This window comes from Gambusia affinis, linkage group LG11 (assembly GCF_019740435.1).
Source record: "Gambusia affinis linkage group LG11, SWU_Gaff_1.0, whole genome shotgun sequence".
NCBI classification, from domain to species: Eukaryota; Metazoa; Chordata; class Actinopteri; order Cyprinodontiformes; family Poeciliidae; genus Gambusia; species Gambusia affinis.
The window spans coordinates 25178011-25201765 of NC_057878.1; the positions used below are offsets into that span (position 1 = coordinate 25178011).

General features: G+C 41.1%; 1 protein-coding gene across 1 annotated transcript in view; it reads left to right on the forward strand.

Moving 5' to 3' along the window:
- The window catches only part of ttn.1 (titin, tandem duplicate 1), a 156296-nt gene that overhangs the window by 58867 nt on the left and 73674 nt on the right, over positions 1-23755 (forward strand). The window contains exons 85-134 of the mRNA XM_044132734.1: positions 10-96; positions 418-453; positions 661-2634; positions 3124-3174; positions 4054-4452; positions 4533-4811; positions 5643-5912; positions 5999-6138; positions 6223-6349; positions 6497-6763; positions 6879-7145; positions 7391-7654; positions 8398-8537; positions 8627-8753; positions 8855-9121; positions 9407-9673; positions 9794-10060; positions 10738-10877; positions 10965-11091; positions 11391-11533; positions 12829-12952; positions 13033-13299; positions 13442-13539; positions 13646-13814; positions 13994-14263; positions 14366-14632; positions 14712-14990; positions 15074-15482; positions 15623-15747; positions 15833-16099; positions 16375-16644; positions 16725-17024; positions 17113-17415; positions 17659-17846; positions 17958-18072; positions 18219-18506; positions 18609-18760; positions 18852-18999; positions 19128-19305; positions 19388-19509; positions 19684-19971; positions 20240-20536; positions 20631-20817; positions 20897-21012; positions 21373-21672; positions 21761-22060; positions 22236-22341; positions 22466-22662; positions 23025-23333; positions 23418-23696. Of these exons, the coding sequence (XP_043988669.1) occupies positions 10-96; positions 418-453; positions 661-2634; positions 3124-3174; positions 4054-4452; positions 4533-4811; positions 5643-5912; positions 5999-6138; positions 6223-6349; positions 6497-6763; positions 6879-7145; positions 7391-7654; positions 8398-8537; positions 8627-8753; positions 8855-9121; positions 9407-9673; positions 9794-10060; positions 10738-10877; positions 10965-11091; positions 11391-11533; positions 12829-12952; positions 13033-13299; positions 13442-13539; positions 13646-13814; positions 13994-14263; positions 14366-14632; positions 14712-14990; positions 15074-15482; positions 15623-15747; positions 15833-16099; positions 16375-16644; positions 16725-17024; positions 17113-17415; positions 17659-17846; positions 17958-18072; positions 18219-18506; positions 18609-18760; positions 18852-18999; positions 19128-19305; positions 19388-19509; positions 19684-19971; positions 20240-20536; positions 20631-20817; positions 20897-21012; positions 21373-21672; positions 21761-22060; positions 22236-22341; positions 22466-22662; positions 23025-23333; positions 23418-23696 (12357 nt within the window). The remainder of the gene's footprint in view (positions 1-9; positions 97-417; positions 454-660; positions 2635-3123; positions 3175-4053; positions 4453-4532; positions 4812-5642; positions 5913-5998; positions 6139-6222; positions 6350-6496; positions 6764-6878; positions 7146-7390; positions 7655-8397; positions 8538-8626; positions 8754-8854; positions 9122-9406; positions 9674-9793; positions 10061-10737; positions 10878-10964; positions 11092-11390; positions 11534-12828; positions 12953-13032; positions 13300-13441; positions 13540-13645; positions 13815-13993; positions 14264-14365; positions 14633-14711; positions 14991-15073; positions 15483-15622; positions 15748-15832; positions 16100-16374; positions 16645-16724; positions 17025-17112; positions 17416-17658; positions 17847-17957; positions 18073-18218; positions 18507-18608; positions 18761-18851; positions 19000-19127; positions 19306-19387; positions 19510-19683; positions 19972-20239; positions 20537-20630; positions 20818-20896; positions 21013-21372; positions 21673-21760; positions 22061-22235; positions 22342-22465; positions 22663-23024; positions 23334-23417; positions 23697-23755) is intronic.

The window sequence follows — 23755 nt, forward strand, 5'->3', positions numbered from 1 at the left end:
TTCTTGTAGCTCCAGTTGCAGTGGAGAAGAAACCTTCTGAGCCCAGTGTAAAGGCTGAACCTACCACCATTTCCGAAAGGATTTCTCCACCTGAAGGTAAAGTTTCTTTTCTTTGTCTTCCTTCATCTGTGTTTGACATTTTCCTCTTTTGATTCAGAAAATGTTATTGTTTGATTTCTTTAACTTACTGTCTTTACTGTGTGATGTTGTCTGCACAACGTTTTTGCAGTCTTTCACATCATAAATATCTGTCTTATGAGACCAATGAATGTAATAGAGAGTTCCAGAGTGCAACAAAAAAGGATGTTCAATGGACCAAATCTGAGATTGTCTTTGTCTTCCTCTGTCTTTGGTTTTAAATGTGGCTTTTGTGTGTACAGTGTTCGCTTACAATTGGTCTTGTTTAAATTTTTGCAGACAAGGAACCAGTTTCAGCTCCTGGACCAACTAAAGGTATAAAAAAGTGAATTTCTTTTAACAGTAAAACCACTCAACTTATTATTTTAAAGGTTTTATTCATAAACCTTTAAAAATAATCCTTTCGGTGTTGCTGTGATGTGTGATCTTTGTGTTGTAAAAAACAAATGTGTCATCCAAAGGATGTTTTTACATGTTTAAATGTGAGTGTCATAAAAGATGTTTTTACTCCCTCAACCACAGTGCCAACTCTTAAGCAAAAGGGTAAAATTCCCATTGAGGAGGAGAAAACAACTGTGGTTCCTAAACTAAAGAGTAAAATGGCCATAAAACCCAAAGAGAAAGAGCCAGAAATTGAGACCATTCAGCTGAAGAAGGTTCCAGTAAAACCTCCAGAGCCTGAGAAACAGGTTGTAACTCATAAAGCAGAAGTGATAAGACATCATGATCCAGAACTATCAGTGAGGGGACTTTTTGATAGAGAAGAGCGGGAGATCATAACCCTTGGAAGAACTGAACGAGTCTTTACAGCAGAACAGGAAACAATTCAACTGAGTCAAATTGAGGAGACTGGAACAATTAAAATTGTCCAAACAACAGAGAAAGAAGGTTGGACAAGAACCACAAAACCCAAGAAAGAAGAGGAACCCGAGGTTCCCAGTGTAGATAAGAAGAAAATAAAGAAACTACCGAAGACAGAGGAGCAACAAGAATCTGTGAAACTAAAACCATTTGAAAAGCCTGGAAAGTTAGAACAAGAGCAAGAGCAGATCAAACTAAAACAGGTTCCAAGTAAGCCTAAAGAACTTGAAAAGGAAATTTCAAAGGATAAAACTGAAATGACGAAACAACATGACAGAGAACTGAGAGCCCAGAAGACTCAAGAGAGAGAAGATCGAGAGGTAATCCCACTTGGAAAACCTGAAAGAGTTTCCGTTCCTGCCGAGGAGCCATCTAAAGCTGGTCAAACAGAAAAACCTGAACAGCCAGAGGAAGAAGAGAAATCTAAGTGGACCAGAACCACAAAGGCACCAAAGGAAGGAGATGCTGAGCCAGATTTATCGAAGAAGAAAATCAAGAAATTACCAAAGAAAGATGAAGAACCAGAAGTTGTGACATTGAAACCTTTTGAGAAACCCACCAAAAAAGAAGCATCCGAACAAGCAAAGACTGAAGATGAAGGTCGGGCAAAGACAGATACTGAGCGCTCTCCTTTTAAATTGGGTGAGATGTTGCTCAAAGATCAACCTACATCAGCTCTAAAAAACAAAGAAGACGAAGATGTTTCTTTGACAAGTTCTGACACAAGTCCGGATATTACCAAATCCCAACCAGAACTACCACAAAAGAAAAAGGATGATCAAGTACCTAAGGATGAAGAAACAACAGCAACTGATAAACCTAAAGTTAAACCTAAACTCATTCCCAAACCAAAGGAAAAGGAAGAGCAGGTTGTTTTGAAGCCTTTCACCAAAGTCACTAAGCCAGAAAAAGTCCCTGATGAACAGATAAAGAAGCCTGTGGACACAAAGGTGCCAGACAAGACAACCAAAGACATAAAAGATACAGAGAAACAGAAACCTGTGAAGAAGGAGGAACCGTTTGTTCCAGCCAAGAAACCAAGTCCTACAGGTCTTAAAGAGAAGATCTCATCTACTGAAGCAGAGAAGTTCCCAGCAAAACCATCTGATGTGTTAAAGAAGGATGTTGAACTCAAAAAGACTCCTTCTCCCATGGTCAGTACAGAGAAAGCAGAAGACAAAAAGCCCACAAAGCCTGTTGAGGAGCCGAAGAAGATTGAGCTAAAAAAGATTCCACCGTCTAAGGTGGAGAAGCAGAAAGACTTGGAGAAAGTTCCAGCTGAGAGAAAGCCAAGTTCTGAAAAAGTCAAAGAAATCCCAAAAGCTGTTTCCCCCAAAGACTCAGTTGAAGCCATAACACTCAAAAAGGTTCCCAAGAAGCCATCAGTGAAAGAGGTCTCAGAATCAGAAAAGCCTGATAAAGATCGGATCCCCCTTTTGAAGGAGATTTCTCCTGGAGCTGTGCAAATGAAGAGGGTGACAACTCAGCCTGAGGAGGAGGTCTTTGAAAATGAGCCTGAAGAAGGTGAGGTTGAGGAGGAATCCTGGGGCTGGGATCTTGTTCCATCAGAGGACTGGGAAGGTGAAGAGGTGGATGGGGCCCTTGAGACTCCGGGTATGCCTGGTGCCAGACGAGGTGAGACGAGCAAACTCTTCCAGCTGGTTCTGGAGCGCCTTCATCCCATCCCAGATTTCTCATCTAATCTTCATCACATCTTCTTTGATCACTTTATCCACTTTTTCATCTCATGCTGATGAATTCATCTGTGTGTATGTCAGTTGTGTCGATCCATCATCCCATCTGCTGTATTGTTTTCATCTTTTCATTGATCATATCCAGTCTTCCCAATTGCAGAACAGATGTTTGTCTGTTTGTCTTTGCTGCTGTAGATTTCATTTGTCTTTGCTGTCTAAGCAAATGTCCTTTCAAGCATTTTGTCCCATTATGTTTCCATTTCATCTTCCAGGTCTTTCAAGTCTCTGGTCACATGTGACGTCTCATATTCCCATGTCTGTTATTAGAAATGTTTACATGTTTTTTTTTCTTGGCGTCTGCTGGAACTGTACTATCCAACAGGAGATCTAAGAGGTGGTCTTAAAACTTGTCTTATTGCTTCCTGTTCAGATGGAAAACCAAGTGACGAACCTTCGAAAGGAAGAGGCAGAGGATTTGGGGGTGAGGATTTTACTGATGTAAAACCCCATTGGTGCAAAAAACTGCATGCGCTAATGTCTGGAGCAAATTGTCTTTGTTCCGTCTGCTGTTGCCAACCTGTTTGGTGTTTTGCCTCGGTCTTTATGTCTAATCATTATCGCTTTCTGATGACAAGAAATATGGCTGGAAATTAAACTTGCTTTTCTTCATTTGCAAATCGGTCCGACAGGGAAAAATTTGCAGCACATATTTGTTAGGGTATTGACAGATTTTATTCATATAATTGATATACTGATGAGAGACTGCTGGTGTTGACAGGTAAAATAATTTAAAATGAAAAAAAACTGCAATGAATCAAAAGTACTGTGTAGCTAAAGGTAAGTAACTGAGTGTATATTTGTTAAAATTCAGGTGGACATTTTAAGATTTTTAAGATTTTCACCTCAGACAATGCATGGAAATCAGCTGTTAGGTGAACTTCATTTAATATTTTTTGCTATCTTTGTCTGTGCTTTGGTTGACCTGGTTATATCTGTTCTGTGACTGTGATTCTGTGTTTGGACTCTTCAGCCTTGTCATAACTGATCTTGTTTCATCTTAAGTCTTTTCTGTGTTCTTCTAACAGTGGGAATTTAAACCTACTACTTATTTTATGTCTGAAAAATGACTTTGTGTCAAATGTTTTGTCTTGTTGTTCCTCCATTCGTATACCTGAAACTAATTAGTTCTGCTTCATCTTAAGTCTTAACGAAACTTTTTGTGCTCTTCTAACAGTAGAACTTTAAACCTACGGCATATTTTATGTCTGAAACATGACTTTGGGTAAAATGCTTTGATTCATTCTTCATCCACTCCAATACCTGAAACTAATTGAAAAAGTTTTTATTTCTGATTCTGCAGCAAGACAAACTCCCTCTCCTGGTGATGGGGGAAGGGGTCGGGGTATGAAACCCGGTGGAAAAGGTCCAACACCACCAGAGGAACCATTTGCAGGCTTCAAGCTCAAACCTGTAGCTTTGAAGTTTGTGAAGAAGATTCAAGACATTGTGCTGCAAGAGGCTGAATCCATCGGCTCATCGGCTGTGTTTGAGTGTGAGGTTACACCCTCTACGGCCGTCACATCCTGGATGAAGGATGACAGCAACCTGCGTGAGAGTCCCAAGCACAAGTTCATCTCTGATGGCAAAGATCGGAAGCTGCACATCATTGATGTCCAGCTGTCCGACACTGGAGACTATACCTGTGTGGCCAAAAATGCTGGAAAGGAGATTACCTGCACTGCTAAGCTCATAGTTGAGGGTAAGCTAAAACCTGTTCAGACTTGTGTGGCTTGAAGAACTTTCCCTCATTGTATTGGAAACACTCTTCTCTCTCCACAGAGCTCCCTGTAAAATGGCTGAAGGAGTTGGAACCTGAGACCTCATGCATGAAAGGTCAACCAATGTACCTGATCTGTGAGCTGAACAAAGAAAGAGACGTGGTGTGGAAGCGGAACGGAGAGCTTCTGAAGAAAAAGGCTGGAAAAGTAGCCATTAATGTGATTGGTATGCAGCACGCTGTGACCATCCAGAACGCCACTGATGAGGATGCAGGCCTCTACACCTGTGAAGTAGATGGTCAGGCAGACGTCAAAACTTCAACCGCCGTCAAAGTGATTGGTGAGCTATCAGCAGCATGAAGGAATCTTCAGATCAATTGCAGACAGTTTTGTTACCAAACTAATCAGACGATTTGTGTCTGCAGGTAATTTTCCAAACACTAACATGACAGTTATAGGAGAACTATATAATTTACCATAGAAGAATGGTGGTTAAAGTATAGGACAAAAAAAACCTACATACAAAGAAGCATCCAAAATCAAAGAGATTTCTGTCTTTGATTGAAAACAGATTGTAAAGTGACTAAAACCAGAAAATGTAAAACATCTAATCAACCAATCACAAAGCTCCAGTTCTTAGTACTCAAAGTATTACTGGAAAGTTTCCTGCATACATTACCAGATCATTATTTCTCTCCATACAAATTGAATGTAGGTGAAATCAAGCAAATGAAGGAAAAGTAGCTCTTGTAGCTTGTCTGTGAATGAGAGATATATCTTGATTAAAAGTTAATTCTAGAAGCACTAAAATGTAAAGCAGCGTATTTAACCATTCTTTGTGTTTCCTGAATTCAATATTTAAAATAACAGGTTGAACAGGCTGCTAAACTTTTCAAGACAGAGCTTTAACTTCTGTGAATAATTAGTGTTTTTTCAGGTTTCACACAACAAACCTGGACGTCGTCAGCATACCAAGGAATGGCAGTAATTATTGCAGATTATTTTAAAGATTGGACATACAAGACAGAAAACAAACTATCCAACATGGTTGTCTGAACCCAATATGTTCAAGACTCTGCAATACATGTTAAAAATGTCATAGAAATCTTTTTAAATGTGGGAGTTTTTAGGTATGACCTATCTTCCTATAATGGGACCCTTCCCTTTGCAGAAATCATCAAAGACTGGCTGGTAAAGCCTCTGAGGGACCAGCATGTGAAACCAAAGTCCAAGGCCACATTCAAATGCGAGCTGTTCAAAGACACTCCCAATTGGAAATGGTACAAAGGCGAGAACGAACTCGCTCCTTCTGACAAAGTTGAGATCAACAAAGACGGAAAGGACATGAAGCTCACCATCAACAACTGCCAACCTGACGATGTATCAGATTACACCATCGAAGTTGAAAATCGAAGATACACAGCCAAACTCACACTGGGAGGTTTGTTCATGGACTCAACATTCGAACAGTTTGAAAGTTGTGAATTAACAGTTTTGCTAAACATTTAAAAACTTCTACATTTTCAGAGCGTGAAGCTGACATCCTGAAGCCTCTTGCCAGTGTTGAGGTGGTTGAGAAGGAAGAAGCTCACTTCGATACTGAAATATCTGAGCATGATATTCCTGGTGAATGGAAACTCAGAGGCCAGGTGTTGACCAGGTCTCCGGTACGTTATTTGGTAAAGGTTATATTGTTGCTTTTAATAAAAAGCTCTCCAGGATTTTTGATGTACCTACTTTTTTTTTCTCAGACTTGTGACATTAAAGCAGAGGCCGGAAAGCGGTTCCTTACACTGAAGAATGTGCAGCTGGATCAGGCTGGAGAAGTGTCGTACCAGGCTCTGAATGCTGTCACCAGTGCCATGCTCACTGTTAAAGGTACAAACCTGTTTCAAACACACTGACTTGGTTGGTCTGTTTGTTTTAAGTCCCTGCATCTATTTGTCTTGTGGAATGGAGGCGCTGCTGAAAAACCGTCTGTGTTTTGCTTTTGTCAATAATGGCTAAATTATTCGCATCTCCCAGAGATCGAAATGGGCTTTGTTGAAACGCTGAAGGATGTGTCTGTGCCCGAAAAGAAACAGGCTAAGTTTGAATGCACCATCACTAAGGATATACCAAAGGTCATGTGGTTTAAGGGGGTTGAAATCATCACCCCCAGCCCTAAATATGAAATAATTGATGATGGAAAGAAACACATGCTGATTGTAAACAGCTGTGAGTTTGATGATGAGTCTCAGTATTCGATAGAGGTATTGGACAAAAGGTCAACGGCTCAGCTGACGGTGGAAGGTAAGAACGGCCATGCTTCATGTCTCCTCTATGTGCTCAGTCTATGTTTGTGGCTTCAAAGTGTTGGATGGCGTCAAACACTCCTGTCTGTGTGCACTGACCTGCTGTATTCCAGGCATGAGGCTCAAATTTGTGCAGCAACTTAAGAACCAAACAATCAAAGAAGGTAACTCGGTGCGCTTTGATATCGAGTTGACTCACGAGAACGTGCCGGTGGTTTGGTACCGAAACGAAGTCAAACTCCACGTGAGTCGAACGGTGCTCATGCACGTGGAAGGAAGGAGACACACTCTAGAAATGAGGAGTTTGAGTCTAGATGATACCTGCCAGATAAAGGCAGAAGCCAAAGGAATTTACTCCTCAGCCAAACTGACAGTCATAGGTAACAGCATGCTCTCCTTTACTGGGTTTTTCCTCATTGCCTTTTATTTTACTGTTTATCAGATATCAGATATAAAAGTTTGTTTTGAGTGATTGATGTGTAAATATGAATGTTTTTTACTGGAAACAAAATTTAAAATAGTGAGAAAATCCAAAATCTTTAAAATATTATAAAATAAGTGTTCAGTTCACTAACACGATAAAACACGAAATAGCTGTTAACAAACTGTTCAATATGCTCGTCAGAGGGAGATGCCATCTTCCTGGTGAAGCTGCGGGATTACACCGCCACCGAGAAAGACGAGGTGTCACTGGACTGCGAGCTCAGCAAAGACGTTCCTGTGGTCTGGTATCACAATGAGAAGGAAGTCATTACCTCCAAGTTGTTGGTCATGAAGTCAGAAGGCACCCGCAGATCTCTGGTCCTGAAGAAAGTGGCGCAAAATGATCAAGGGAAATACGTATGTGACTGTGGAACAGACAAAACATCGGCCAACATAATGATTGAAGGTAAAGAAGGAGCTCCTTTCTGCTCTGATTTCTTAAAGAGAAAGAGCATGATCTGATATTTCAGGTTTTAATTATTAAAACCTCAAAAATTATGTGGTTTGTTTGCAAAACAAACCATTATGATTAATTTTTCCTGTTGTATTTTAGACACACGTATGTTCTATAATCTGTGAAAACACCACAGAAAATAATTGGAAATAAGTCATATTAACATGCATAACCCAAAGTGCCTCCAGAAAAAACCCAAATAATTCTAATTATAGAGAAATGATAAAACATATCTAACTTCAGGATAAGTTTTTTATCTCTACAGTTTTCTTTTTTTTAAATTTGCACCAATATTACTAGTTCTTGTTTAGTTTATAACAAAGCTTTACTGTGTTGTCACTCACTGTTTTTAAAGTATGCTCCTTTTTTTTTACTGTCGCTGGTTTTTGGCTTTTATCCAGATGATTTGCAGTATTAGCTGGCAATTACACAAGTGTTAGATTTGTAAATGTGTAATATCAGGTAATTGTTACATATTTATTATCCAACAAACCCAAGTTAAATTTCTTAAAGCTACTTTTTTTACAAACCATTAATAAATATGGTGTGAAAAGACTGACCTCTAAATTAAAGATTCAACAAGCAGATCACTTTTTCAAAAAATAAAATTCTAGAAGAACCTAAATTAACAACCTCTCATTTTCAATGACACTAGTTGTTTTATTTAGTATTTCCATAACTTTCCTCCCCACCAGCACGTGACGTCAAGGTTGTGCGGCCAATTTACGGCGTGGAGCTGTTTGATGGTGAGACGGCTCGTTTTGAGGTTGAGATCTCTGAGGACGACATGCACGGGCAGTGGAAGCTGAACGGAGAAGTGCTCAACCCTTCCTCTGTGAGCATCACTACTGTTTCATCACCTCAGATGTTTTAAAATCACCCACAGCCCGTCTTGACCTCAGTTAAACCCTTCTCATTTGACAGGATGTGGACATCATAGAGGAAGGAGGCAAACACACTCTGATCCTGTACAACTGTAAGGTGTCCATGACCGGAGAGGTGTCTTATGCTGCAGCCAATGCCAAATGCTCTGCCAACTTGAAGGTCAAAGGTGAAATAAACTCACGTTTTTCTCGTCCTCATTTATTCCATTTTCCATGACATAAGAACAAAACCTTTAATCACATATTGATTCTCTGTGTTTTCCTGCAGAACTTCCTCTGAACTTCCTCACACCCCTGAGCGACGTCCAGGTGTATGAGAAGGATGAGGCCCGGTTCGAGGTGGAGGTGTCGAGACCTCCAAAGAGCTTCCGCTGGCTCAAAGGCTCCCAGGAGCTGACAGGCGACGACAAGTACGAGATGATCCAGGAGGGCAATATGTACGTTCTGGTGATCCGATCGGTGGCCTTTGACGATGAGGCCAAGTACATGTTTGAGGCCGAGGACAAGAGGACCGCCGGCAAACTTGTTATTCAGGGTAATCATGAATTTTGAACCGTTTAACTAAATGAAGCTTAATTATACTTAATAATTATTTTGTAGCGATTACTGCCATGAAAAAGTTAGGATAAAAGTATTTGAATATAATTTTTGGAGGATTGATTGTGTAGTTTTGACCACATATCACTGAAGTCAAAGTGACACAAACAGAAATATCATTTTTAAGATAAAAATCATGAAAGTTACCTGCTAAATCTCTCTAGTGTTCAACTTTGTTGTAATTTTTTTTGGGCTATTTAGAATTTTATTTTTTTTTTTTCAGGTATTCGTCTGGAGTTCGTCAAACCCATTAAGGACGTAACGGTGAAAGAGAGAGAAACAGCAGAGTTCAGCGTTGAACTGTCTCATGAAAACATCCCAGTGTTTTGGTACAAAAACGACGTCCGGCTGCTTCCCAGTAAGGTGGTCCATATGTCGGATCATGGAAAAGTCCACACTCTGGCCTTCAAGGAGGTGACGATCGACGACACCTCTATGATCAAGGTGGAGGGCATGGACAAGAGCATGACAGCCATGCTCACTGTTATCGGCAAGTGTCAGAAATTTTTTTTTCCCATCTTTGATTTAAATGGAAATGACTAATTTAAATAAGTATTTTGCATAAAATGAGGTTGCTGACCTGTTTTGTGTAAATGTACTGTGTGTGCAGAAGGTGACTTGTACTTCACCGCCAAGCTGCAGAACTACACTGCTGTGGAGAAGGACGAAGTGAAGCTGGTCTGTGAACTTAGCAAGGCCGTCGCTGATGTGAAATGGTTTAAGGACGGAAAGGAGATCACTCCGTCCAAGAACATCGCCATCAGCACCGATGGAAAGAAGAGAATCCTGATGGTCCGGAAGGCAGAGAAGGCCAACATCGGAGAGTATACCTGCGACTGTGGCTCAGACAAAACTACAGCAAACCTCAACATTGAAGGTAGCATTCAAAGTCTATAACTTATCACTTTAAACGAATACTATTTAACAAAATTGAAAAATAGATATTTTGCTAAGAAAAATATAAATGGAGTAAGTGTAGGCTTATTGATAATATTTCAAAAAATCCCTACATCTTTCAAAGATGATCTGAGATGTTTAGTCAGTAGGTTGCCACCTCATAGTAGTTGAGGTATATTAGCCTACTGAAAAACTTTCTGCTTAAGTTGCTGAAAGGAGAAAATGTCCTTACTGGGATTCTAAGAGACAGAAATGGTTGGATGAGAGTCTCTCCATGGGTGCAGCTCTTTGGGATGTTCACATCTGCAGGGGTCAGCAAGACTAGGGGTCTTAAAAAATAAAACAGAAGAAGCATTGACAGCCATGTAGAGGCCAGGTGTTTGAGTAAGAAACCTGAGGGATACACACTTCTGGGATTTAATCTTATATATATATATATATATATATATATATATATATATATATATATATATATATATATATATATATATATATATATATATATATATATATATATATAAACATCACACATTTTAGAAAAAATCTTGGGACAAAATTACAGAGGTACATAGATTTTGAAACTTATTACTGTTTACTGTGTAAAATTTTAAAATATGCTATTGCCTTCCCTCTGACGGTTTGGTGCTCTCTCTACAGAGCGTGATATCAAGGTTGTCCGTCCCCTGTACAGCGTGGAGGTCACTGAGACAGAGACAGCCAGGTTTGAAACTGAGATTTCCGAGGAGGATGTCCATGGAAACTGGAAACTGAAGGGAGAAGCTCTGCACCAGTCTGCGGTAAGGCTCACAGGGACTAAATGGCCTTCCCTGGATTTCTGCAGATAAAGTCTCTGACTCTGTTGTCTGTTTCTCCTTTTGCTTCAGGACGTGGAGATTAAAGAGGAAGGAACCAAACACATGCTGATCCTCTATAATGTCCATATGGACATGGCCGGAGCTATTGACTTCTCTGCAGCCAATGCCAAATCCAACGCTCAGCTCAGGGTCAAAGGTCAGACATTGTTCTTCCATGATTTGCAGCTGCTTAATAACAGCAGCTCCTTTATTAATTTTAGTGATTACAATCCTTTACTGACCTTCACCTCCTGGAAGTTTAAATAAAATATATGAAGTGATTCATGCTGTCTGCGACATGCCTCATTGCTTCAGTCCTCAGCCAATCAGAGCTTGGGGTTATTTTCAGCCTCAGAGTTTATCTGCTCTGTGAAGCCTCTCTGAAACTAACTTTCCTTTCATGCTCTCTAACTGGCTTTTACTTTGTCCTGTTGTCCTGCTTCTGCTCTTCTTCAGCTCGCTCCATCACGCTGACGCGTCCACTGAAGGATGTAACAGTGACAGCCGGAGAGACAGCGACCTTCGAGTGTGAGCTCTCATATGAAGGCATTGAAGTGGAGTGGTTCGTTGGAGGACAGAAGATGGAAGCCAGCGACCGGGTCAGTTACAGCATCTTAATACTCATTACGGACAAGAACAGAACTAGAGTAAACCAGAGTAGTTTATTTCATTCATTTAATCTCATACAGTTAAAAAAAAAGTCACATGTTGATATGAGCAAAAGTATTAAATTAATAGGAGTAAAATGAAGAAAACGCTACCCCTTCTCTCAAAACATCAATTTATTAAAACAATTTACTGTTGCAGAGACATTTCTACACAAAGAACTAGAAGAATTAAAACTTAGTTAAGTGTTATAAGAACATTAGAACAGATTTTTAAAAAGTTTAGTTTTTAATTTTACAAAACAAAAGTGAAAGGTTTCTAAAGTTTTAAAAAATTAGCATGGTTTCAGTGGATCATCCTTTTTAGTTGCACTGTAAAATTTTAACAGAATATTTTAAGATATTTTTTTTTTTTTGCTTTCTTCAGAAGAAAAGTACATTTTAAAATGAAAAATATAAGAAACAATAATAACAGTCATAGCTACTGTATATGTACTTTATTTTAAAAATTACCAATTTTGTTTTAGGGCTATGGCAAGTAGCTTTCAAACAGAACAATTTATTGTCTTTTAATTAGTTTTTTGTTGATACTAATAAGAAAAATAACTTATTTTATTTGTCAAGCTAGTTTAAACTACATATTCCCTTCAGCTGTGTGTAGTTAAATGTGCCACAAAGCTGACCATTTAGAGCTGAGTTAAAAATAAAATAAGATAACAGACCAGCTACTCTTATCTTGAGCCCTCCAACGGTCCCAACAGCTTTATCTGCACAGCGACTGAGTTTAATCACAGCACACAGATAATGTCACTGGAGTAATTCATGAAGTACCTAAAACCAAATTGTTTCCTTTATCCAGAATATAAACAGCAACTGCAAACAAAAACATAAAATATACATAAATTAAATCAAGAAAGTAGAAAGTATATGATGCTTTTTTTGTCAGAAGTTCTAAAGTAATTTTGAATAAGACAAAAAAAAGATATTTTAAGTGTTTACTAAAGAACTGTAATAAATGAAAGATATTTCGTTATTACTAAGCACGTATTAGAAACATTAAGTTCTTTTGACCTCCTTTATTTATTGCTGTGGGATTGAGCTGCATTCATTTTAAATCTGTAAGAGAAGCAGAGTCAATCAGTTGAAAATTAAAGGAAAATGAACTACAGTGTTCATGTTGAACCTGCATCTTTTATTTACTCAGCACTACACAAGATTGTGAACTCTACTTATCAAGGAAGCTGCAACAAAATGAGCTATCAATAAATCAGAGTTTTCTGGGTCTGCAGGTAAAGACTCGGGTGGTAGGAAGAGTTCACACTCTGACTGTCCGAGATGTGAAACTGTCAGAGGCTGGGGAGGTCAAAGTGACTGCCAAAGATTTCCTGACACAAGCTCAGCTCTTTGTTGGAGGTAAAACACTCAAACATACAGGAGACAGTGAACACATTAAACATGTTCAGTCATCACCTGATCCAATGGTTTGGGTTTAGAGCCACCAGTAGAGTTCACAAAGCCTCTGGAAGACCAGACAGTGGAAGAAGAGGCCACTGCCACGCTGGAGTGTGAAGTCTCAAGAGAGAACGCCGAAGTGCACTGGTTCAGGGAGGGTCAGGAAATCAGAAAGACCAAGAAGTATGACACCATTGCTGATGGACGCAAGAGAGCACTTATCATCCATGACTGCTCTCCAGATGATGCCAAAATGTACACGTGTGATGCTAAAGAGTTCAAAACTTCCTGCTTCCTGGAGGTTACACGTAAGGAGGAGCTTTAATTTCAATCTTTTCAATCACAAATTGTTCTTGGGTTCAGAATAAGGAATAAACATGGTTAAATGAGATTTGTTAGCAAAAGAAGTAAAATGTTGGAATAAATTAACATTTGTCTTTGTATCAACAGCTCCTTATGTGGAGTTTACAAAACCACTACAGGATGTGGAAGTCAGAGAGAAAGATTCAGCCAGGTTTGAATGTGAAGTCTCCCGCGAGTCTGCCAAGGTAAGGTGCTCAATCTATTCACAGCCTGTTAAAAAGAGTTCATTCTTCAAAAAAATGCACTTTGGCCACATTTGAAGTGATGTTCACATCCTTGTTTTGGTTTAAGGTTCGCTGGTTTAAGGACGGCAACGAGATCAGGAAGGGAAAGAAGTATGAAATCATCGCTAAAGGAGTGCAGAGAATCCTCATCATCCACAAGTCAATGTTTGACGATGAGGCAGAGTACGAATGTGATGCCAGAACCTTCAAGACGTCTGGCATGCTCACTGTCATTGGTAAGGACCATTGGGACATTTAAAACTGTTCTGGCTTCATATTTTGTGAACTTTATTGTCTGAATTTGACATAAACTGGAAACTCCAAATGTATGAGTTTACTGTGCGTATTGAAACAGAGTCAGAGTGGCAGGGTAAAAACACAAATTCATAACTCTGTTGCTCTGTGTTTTGCTCAGAGGAAGCAGCCACATTCACCAAGAACCTGTCCAATGTGGAGGGAACTGAGACAGACAGCGTAAAGATGATCTGTGAAGTTTCTAAGGCCAATGCTGAGGTTACCTGGTACAAAGGAGATGAAGAACTGCCAGAGGGCGGACGCTACGATCAGATCATGGACGGTCGCAGGAGGATCTTGACCATCCAGGACTTGAGGATGGAAGATGCTGGAGAGTACAACTGCAGACTGAGCCCGACTGTCAGAACATCCGCTACCCTAAAACTCAATGGTAAAAAGGGAAATTAGATCATTTAACATTTAGTGGCTTTTAGCTTAAGCTTTTTACCCTTAACCTGTCCTTTCTGTCTTAATTTCTTCTTCTGCTCTGAAGAACTGGCAGCAGAGTTCATCTCTCGTCCTCAGAACCAGGAAGTGGTAGAGGGTGAGCAGGCTGAGTTCTCCTGCACAGTGTCCAAAGACACCTATGAGGTGAAGTGGTTCAGAGGTGAACGAGAGATCCAAGCTGGAGACAAATACGCAATCATCAGTGAAGGAAAGAGAAGGGCTCTGATTGTGAAAAAATGTGACCTGAAGGATGAGGGTGGTTATGTTGCTCACATCGGCAGCGTTAGAGCTTCTGCTGATCTCTGTGTGATAGGTAAGATTTTCATTGTCTTCTTAGCGTCTGGATTTCATGACCTTCTACCTGGCATTAACTGGTTCGTGTTCTACTGCAGAAAAACTGAGGATCGTTACACCAATTAAAGACACAGAAGTGAAGGAAGGAAGCGAGATTGTGTTCAACTGTGAGACCAATACTGAGGGAGGCAAGGCCAAGTGGCTAAAGAATGAGGAGACCATTTTTGAAAGCAGCAAGTACATGATGGTTCAGAGAGACAACGTCTTCTCTCTGAGGATCAAAGATGCCCAGAAGGCAGATGAGGCCACCTATACTATCTCTCTGACTAACAATAGAGGAGAACAGGCCAAGTGCTCTGCCAGTGCTAAAGTTGCAGGTAAGAAAATGTAAATTATGTATCACTTGTGTTGGTCTTCTTCATGAAAGGTTGATTCTGTAATCTTCCACTGATCTTCACAGAGGAAAAACTCAAATTCCTGGAGCCCATTGAAGACATTGAGACTCAGGAGAAGAAGACTATTAGCTTTGTTTGTAAAGTGAACCGGTCTGAGGTGACTGTAAGATGGATGAAGGCCGGCCAGGAGGTGACACTCAGCAAACGCATTGTCTACAGAGCTGATGGACTCAAACACACCCTGACTATCAAAGACTGTGCCATGGAAGATGAGGGCGAGTACACTGCCATGGTCGGAGAAGACAAGTGTGCTGCGGAGCTGATTATTAGCGAGGCTCCAACTGACTTCACAGGACAGCTCAGAGATCAGACTATTACTGAGTTTGAGGATGCAGAGTTCACTTGCAAGCTGAGCAAGGAGAAGGCTGCTGTCAAGTGGTACAAGAATGGACGAGAGATCCGAGAAGGACCGAGGTAACTTTCCTACTTTGTAAGCCATGATATGTAAACAGAGCAGCAGTCAAACTCAGCAGATCAGAGGCAAACTGAGCTGCAACATTACAAACCAGGTTTTAAATTATTTTTATGCAAACCTTTCCATATTATTTTGGCAGATATCATATGGAAAAAGAAGGCAAAACATGCAGATTGATCATCAAGGTGTGCAGACCAGATGACGAGTGTGAATATGCCTGTGGTGTGGATGAGAGAAGGACCAGAGCCAGGCTTTTTGTTGAAGGTCAGCTTCCCGATTCTACATCTAGTCATAGAAACTCAGACAAACTCTCCAATATTCACAATGTATCTGTCTTTATGTCCTGAAGAGACCCCAGTGGAGATCATCAGGCCACCACAGGACATGTTTGAACCTCCAGGCTCAGATGTTGTGTTTGAGGTTGAGCTCAACAAGGACAGAGTGGAGGTTAAGTGGATGAGAAACAACATGATCATTGTGCAGGGGGACAAGTACCAGATGATCAGTGAGGGGAAGATCCACAGATTACAAGTCTGTGAGATCAGACCCAGAGACCAAGGAGAGTACCGCATCGTGGCCAAAGACAAGGATGCCCGGGCCAAACTGGAGCTGGCAGGTAAGTCCAGCCTGACAAAACTGTAAGACATTGCTAAAATATGACATTAATCCATTTTAAATTATATCAACTTAAAACAATATATTCCTTAAGGCAGATGTATTAATATCACTTCCCAAGGGAAAATGTCTTGCATATTTAGATTTTTTTCTGGTTCAACATTCCTGAATCCAATGACTTCAAACTATTTTAAACTGGAATTACTCAAAGCTTTGCACTCCTCAAAAGTAGTTGGAAAATAAAATTTGTTCTAAACTATTTTATTACCTCTGCAGCTATTCCAAAGATCAAGACCACTGACCAGAATCTGGTGACGGATGCTGGAAAACCCTTCATCATGATGGTTCCTTACGATGCCTACCCTCGTGCTGATGCAGAGTGGTTCTTTGATGGCCAAAGCTTACCTGTTCAAAACATTGATACTTCACTCGACAAAACCGAGTACCGTCTTAAGAGCCCTACCAAGGAGGACCAGGGCCGGTACAGAGTGGTAATCAAAAACAAACATGGTGAGGGTGAGGCTTTCATCAACCTGGATGTGATTGGTAAGTCTGTGGGTCATAGGAGACAATATAATCTTCAGACTGGGGGTATAGGATTTCTAAGTATTTTTTGTTATTTTCAGATGTCCCTGGACCTATTAAGAACCTAAGGGTGGTTGACACTGCTGATGGTGAGGTCAGCTTAGCCTGGGAGGAGCCTGAGAGTGATGGTGGCAGCAAGATCATCGCTTATGTGGTAGAACGACGCGATGTAAAGCGGAAGACCTGGACTCTTGCTACAGACCGGGCTGATACTCCAGAATACTGTGTCAGTGGTCTCCAGCAGGACTCCCTGTACCTGTTCAGAGTCTGTGCTCGTAACAGAGTTGGTCCCGGTCCTATTGTTGCCACTGATGATGCCGTTCAGGCCAAGAACAAGTTTGGTAAGCAGACACTAATAGTTCTTCAACTGTTTTTACAATCTCCACACTTTGTAATAAAAATTCTCTTCTCTTTGTTGCCAATCTCCAGATGTTCCAGATGCTCCAGAAAATGTTGGCCTTGGTGTGGTGAACAGGTTTGGAGCCACTGTCAACTGGGAGCCTCCAAAGTTTGATGGGGGCTCAGAGATTACTGCATATGTGATTGAGCTCCGTGACAGAACCTCTGTGAAATGGGAGGCGGCCCTGGTGTGTGGAGCCAGTGATCGATCGGCTACACTGAATGACGTAGTGGAGCACAAGGAGTACATCTTCAGAGTTCGAGCGGAAAACAAGGCCGGAATTGGAAGGCCTAGTGCTGCAACCAACCCAGTGAAGATTATGGACCCCATTGGTGAGTGGATTGTTCGAATGTTTGGTTTATTTCTGTACAGGAATTTAAAAAGTATTTTAGTCATAACAGAGTTTGGTACAAAAAAAATAATTCAACACAGTGCCGGAAAATATGATGTTAGCTTAAGAAAATCAACAAACTCCTTTATTTTCTTCAAATCAGTCATCAGTTGTGAAGAATTTCACATCCTGTAGAGTAGAGTTAGGGTTGTGGTTATACTGAGAAATATTCTATGTCCTGCAGAGAGGCCAAGTCCTCCTCTGAACCTGAACTACAATGACCAAATCAACACCGCTGTCACTCTGACCTGGGAAACCCCATTAAGCAACGGTGGCAGCATGATCACCGGCTACATTATCGAGAAATGCGATGAAGGCTCAGACAAGTGGTTGCGCTGCAACGCCAGACTATGTCCTGACCTCTCCTACCGGGTACAGAGCTTCCCAAAAACTCAGTCATACTATACCAAATAATCCTGTTTATCTCCCCAGTGATCTCATATTTAGCTGTGAAAATTCACGCTCTGTGTTGTCTCACTCAAGGTTTCTGGACTAAAGCCTGGTCAGAAGTACCTGTACAGAGTGTGTGCTGAGAATGCTGCTGGTGTCTCAGATCCAGCAGAGCAGCTTGGGCCACTGCTTGCCGACGACCCACATGGTGAGACTCGTTTGGCTAGTTTCTCTTGAATATTTTAAATGTCAAATTATTCCCTGAACAAAAAACTGCTATAGTAATTATTGCTATTGATATTTTGAGTCAAACTCTGCCAAGTGTCAATGAAGAAAACATTTTTCTTTCCACAGTTGGTCCAACCTTTGATCTAAGTGGCTTTAGGAATGGCCTGGAAGTAATTGTCCCTCAGCCACTCACCATCAGGGTCCCCATTACCGGATACCCCACTCCCAAAGCTAAGTGGAACTTTGGAGAAAAGGAACTGACCACAGCAGAGGAGCGTGTCTCCATGGTAACAAAGCCAACATTTACAGAGCTGACAATCTCTCCAAGTGTCCGTCCTGATAAAGGCACATACACCCTGCACCTGGAGAATGATGTCACATCTGTCTCTGGAGAGATTGAGGTCAATGTCATCGGTAAGTTCAGCTCTTATGTGTTCATACTGATTTAGGTAAACTGTGTTTTTGAAGAAGTACTAAAATGTTTTTCTCAAATCCTGTTTCTTTTTACTTTTGCAGCATGTCCAAGTGCACCCAAAGACTTTAAAGTAGCGGAGGTAACTCGGCACCATGTCCACCTGATGTGGGAGCCACCAGAACACGATGGAGGAAGTCCAGTTACCCACTATCAGATAGAAAAGAGAGAGGTTTCCCGCAAGACCTGGGCCAAGGTACACCTCAGAAGAGTATCTGATATTACTATGAGAGTTAAAATTGATGGATTAATTGTTGGATTAATGCACAATGTAACATTTTCTCCAGGTTGCTACTGGTGTCATGGATATGGAGCACACAGTAACAGATGTGATTGAGGGTAAAGAATATCTGTTTAGCGTTATTGCCTGCAACAAGTGTGGTCCTGGAGAACCAGCATACATAGATGAGCCCGTAAACGTCTCCTCACCTGCTAGTAAGTATGATCTCTCTTTGCGCAAAGAAACAACTTTTAACATTAGGTCTAATTCTTCAGGTCTAATTTTTGCAAATGCATGTCACTCATATATTCTTATATTTGATCAAAATCTGTTTTTCATCTAGCCATTCCTGATCCTCCTGAGAACCTAAAGTGGCGTGATAAGAGTGGCAAGAGCATCTTCCTTTCCTGGGAACCTCCAAAGTATGATGGTGGTGCTCCGATTAAAGGTTACGTGGTTGATAAGTGTCAACGTGGGACAGACAAGTGGGAACCCTGTGGTGACCCCATGCCTGAACTCAAGTAAAATTTAACATTTTAATTGCAAATATCAACAATCTGATCTGGTAACGGGATATAATTTGAGATGTTTTTGTGACCACAGGTTCCAGGTGACAGGGCTGATCGAGGGCCAGTGGTACGCCTATAGAATCAGAGCAGTGAACAAGTTGGGGGCCAGCAGACCCTGCAGGGCCACTGATGAGATTCAGGCTGTAGATGCTCGAGGTACGGTGGTTTGTTCATCATGCTGATTCTGCTAAACAGGATTATTAAACACAATCAGGAGACAGAAAATAAGCCCACTGTTTTAAACAATTTTATAGTTTTTCAAAGCACAGATTATATTATAAAAAAAAACAACTGACTTGACTATATTCTTTTAAAAAAAATCTTATACAGAACCTCCAGAGATCCAGCTGGATGTGAAGCTGCTGGCAGGCCTGACTGCCAGAGCAGGCACCAAGATTGAGCTTCCTGCAGACGTCAAAGGACAGCCTGATCCCCGTGTAAAATGGACCAAGGCTGACTTAGTCCTCCGGGCTGATGACCGTATAACCATTGAGACCCAGCCGGGACACTCCAAAGTTTCCATCGGCAACACCACCAGAGAAGACACAGCCACTTACATCATAGAGGCAGTCAACATCTGTGGACGTGCCACTGCCACCATTGATGTCAACATCCTAGGTACAGTCTTCAAAATGTAACCAACATAATTTTTCTGAGCTCTTTCTGTGAGGGTTACTCCTCTATGGAAAAGCTGAGAAAATTATTTCTTATTTCTGATCAAATAGTTCATGACAGCCTTGCTTCTAGGCACCTGTGGCTATAATCAGTTAGCATGCCACCACTCAATGGGTCAGTGACTGAATGTAGTCTGAATCACTTTGAGGTCTTCTGGGCTTTATAAGCACTATACAAGTACATGCCATTTACCATTTGTTTTTCATCTCAGATAAACCGGGCCCTCCAGCTGCCTTTGATATCTCAGAAATCACCAACGAGTCCTGCGTTTTAGCGTGGAACCCTCCCAGAGATGATGGTGGCTCACCCATCACCAACTACATTGTTGAAGCTCGTCAGACAGACAAAGAGGAGTGGGTCAAATTGTCAGCCACTGTGAAGGATACCACCTTCAAGGCCTGCAAGCTTATTGCTATGAAGGAGTATATCTTCAGAATTAGTGCTGAGAACCAGTATGGCATTGGCATACCTACAGAGCACACACCAATCATTGCAAAGTACTCTTTTGGTAAGTTATCTTATAACTCAACCAATCATTCAACAAACTGAAGATATGACTCCTGAATTTTTGTATAAATAATTTTTCTGTCCAACTACTTTAGATCCGCCTGGTCCTCCAACCAGAGTCACTCCTTCTGACATTGCTAAGGATGCAGTGACACTGACCTGGTTTGAGCCAGATGAGGATGGTGGCAGCCCCATCACTGGATACTGGATCGAGAAGTTTGATCAAGAAAGCGACAAGTGGATACGTTGCAACAAACTGCCCATAAAGGACACAACTTTCAGGTATTTAGCTCAGGTTTCCAAAGCAGTGAGAAGCGTTAATCAGAAGAATTGTTAATACTACTAAACTCTTTGGTTCCAGGGTAAAAGGTCTTCCCACCAAGAAGAAGTACAGCTTCCGTGTTTTGGCAGAGAATCTAGCTGGACCTGGAAAACCAAGTGCAGAGACAGATCCTGTGCTTATCAAAGATCCCATTGGTATGTAACAAGTCTATCAACATCATTAATCCATTATTTTTGAGGATTTAAACCTCTAAATCATATGACAGCAATTGTATTACAGTGCATTATCTTTGGATTTGGAAACTGGATATTCTAAGATTCATAAGAGATACAAGAAAACCTTCCAAAGTCAGAAGTCAGGGCTAGGGTTCAATTACTACTAATAGTCAGAAACATAACAGTTAGCAAATAATGCTAGTTTATGGACATGCAACTAGAGATGCTCAGATAAGATGGAAATTCATACCCAGTTTGTTTCCAATTTCCAAACCAATTGAATTCACCTTAAATAATCAAAGTAATGTGAAAGTCATAAAACACCGAACTCTTTGTTAGATCCTCCATGGGCACCTGGAAAACCTGTTGTCAGGGAAGTTGGCAAGACCACTGTCTTGTTGGCCTGGACACGACCGGAGCACGACGGTGGGGCAAAGATCGAAGGTTACATCATTGAGTTCCAGAAGACTGGAAGCGAGGAATGGATCCGTATTGCAGAGGATGTTCCTCAGACAGAGCACCAGCTGCAGGGTCTGATGGAGAAGCAGGAATACTCATTCAGAGTTAAAGCTGTCAATAAGGCCGGTGAGAGTGAACCCAGCGACCCCAGTGACCCTGTGGTCTGCAAGGAGAGACTCTGTAAGTCCTGCACAGAAACTGGCAGCAGAGGATTCTCTATGGAAAGGAATTACATACTGGACTAATATTCTGTGTTTTCCATGTGCAGACCCTCCATCTGCACCTCAGTGGCTGGAGGTCACCAACATCACCAAGATCAGCGCTGATCTAAAATGGCAGGCTCCAAGCAGTGATGGAGGTTCACCCATCACAAACTATGTGGTGGAAAAGAGAGATGTGAGGCGGAAGGCCTGGCAGACTGTTGACACTACCATCAAGGAGCTCAAATACTCAGTGACTCCCCTCAATGAAGGATCCCTCTACGTGTTCAGAGTGGCTGCTGAGAATGCCGTTGGGATGGGAGAGTTCTGCGAGCTGGAGGATGCAGTTCTCGCCAAGGATACATTCAGTAAGATTCATGAATATTAGTTACCCTATTCTTTGCTTTTTTTTCTAATGGTAACTCATTATGTGTTTTGTATTTGCAAAATATCATACTAATATAGATTAGAAGATAGAACAAAGCCAGTTCAGGAAACACTTTTTTTTTTTGAAGAATTTAAAACGCTATTGCCCTTTTACAGCAACTCCTGGACCTCCATACGCCCTAACAGTGATGGAAGTCACTAAGAGACATGTGGAGCTCAAGTGGGAACCTCCAAAGAGCAATGGTGGAAGACCTATAACCAAGTAAAATGACTATCAAATTTAGCATTTAGTTAAAAGACTTAAAAGAAGACTTCAGGATAACTTTCTATTTAAAATAGGATGGCAAGTGTATTATAGGCTGAGCAGGATTTTTGTTTCTTCACAGGTATGTGATTGAAAAGAAAGAAAAGGTTGGAACTCGATGGCTGAAGTGCTGCAAGACTCCAGATAAACAGACGCAGTTCAAGGTGACAGATGTTGATGAAGGATCAGAGGTTCAGTTCCAGGTCAGAGCTGAGAATGAGGCAGGAGTGGGAGATCCAAGTGAGCCCACTGTCATCCTCACCATCGAGGATCCAACAAGTAAGAAACCTTTAGGCTCTATTTACCACAAACAATACAGTCAATCCCACTATTATAGCTGAATCATTTTCAGAATGTCATTTTTTCTAAAACTTAAAAAATGATCCTATTTTAAATTGCTTTAGAAAAATCCTTGTATTGTTTCCTATCAAAAACAAACGTCTTTGTTGAATGGAAATACTTGAAAGTCCTAATTTGGATTTTTCATATGCTTAAATATAAAAGATTTGTTGAAGGAACAGGAAAGAGAGATATCCTTCATGGAATATTTTTAATTTAAGACTGAATTAAAATTCCTCCAACTAATTATCAATGAACCTAAAGGAATAAAGTCTAATTCTGTTTTAAACATTTCTGCCCAGGTCCTCCGTCTCCTCCTCTGGATGTGGCCATTGTTGATGCCAGCAGGGAACACATCAACGTCACCTGGAAACCACCAGCCAAAGATGGCGGCTGTCCAATAACTGGATACCATGTTGAGGTGGCAGAGGCTCGTCCAGAACTCAAGTGGCTAAGGGTAAATGCCCGGCCCATTAAAGAGCTGAAGTTTAGGATTGATGATGGAATCAAACCAGAGAAAAAGTATGTGATTAGAGTTCGTGCCATCAACTCTATTGGTGTAAGTGATCCCTCTGAAATCTCCGACAAAGTTGCTACCAATGATCCTGACTGTAAGTATTGACAGACTTTTCGTTTTAAAGCGTTACAGAAGTCAGAATGAATCCTCAATAATGAACATGTCTTCTGGCCTACAGGTGCTCCAACCATGGATCTGGATGCACAGGATGTGATTGTGGTTGAAGGTGAGAAGCTGCATCTGAACATCCCCTACAAAGCAATCCCAACTCCCAAAATGGTTTGGCAGAAAGACACAGTAGAGTGTAAAGCTGACGACCGGCTCTCCATGACCGTTGAGATGAACAGCGCTCACCTGGAGATGCTGAAGTGCCAGCGTGCTGATGCTGGTGCCTACACCATCACTCTGGAGAACAGTCTGGGAACTGCTACTGGAACCATCAATGTCAAAGTTATCGGTATGATACTTCACCACACAGGATTCACCAATCCAATCATTATCAACATATCTGCTGTG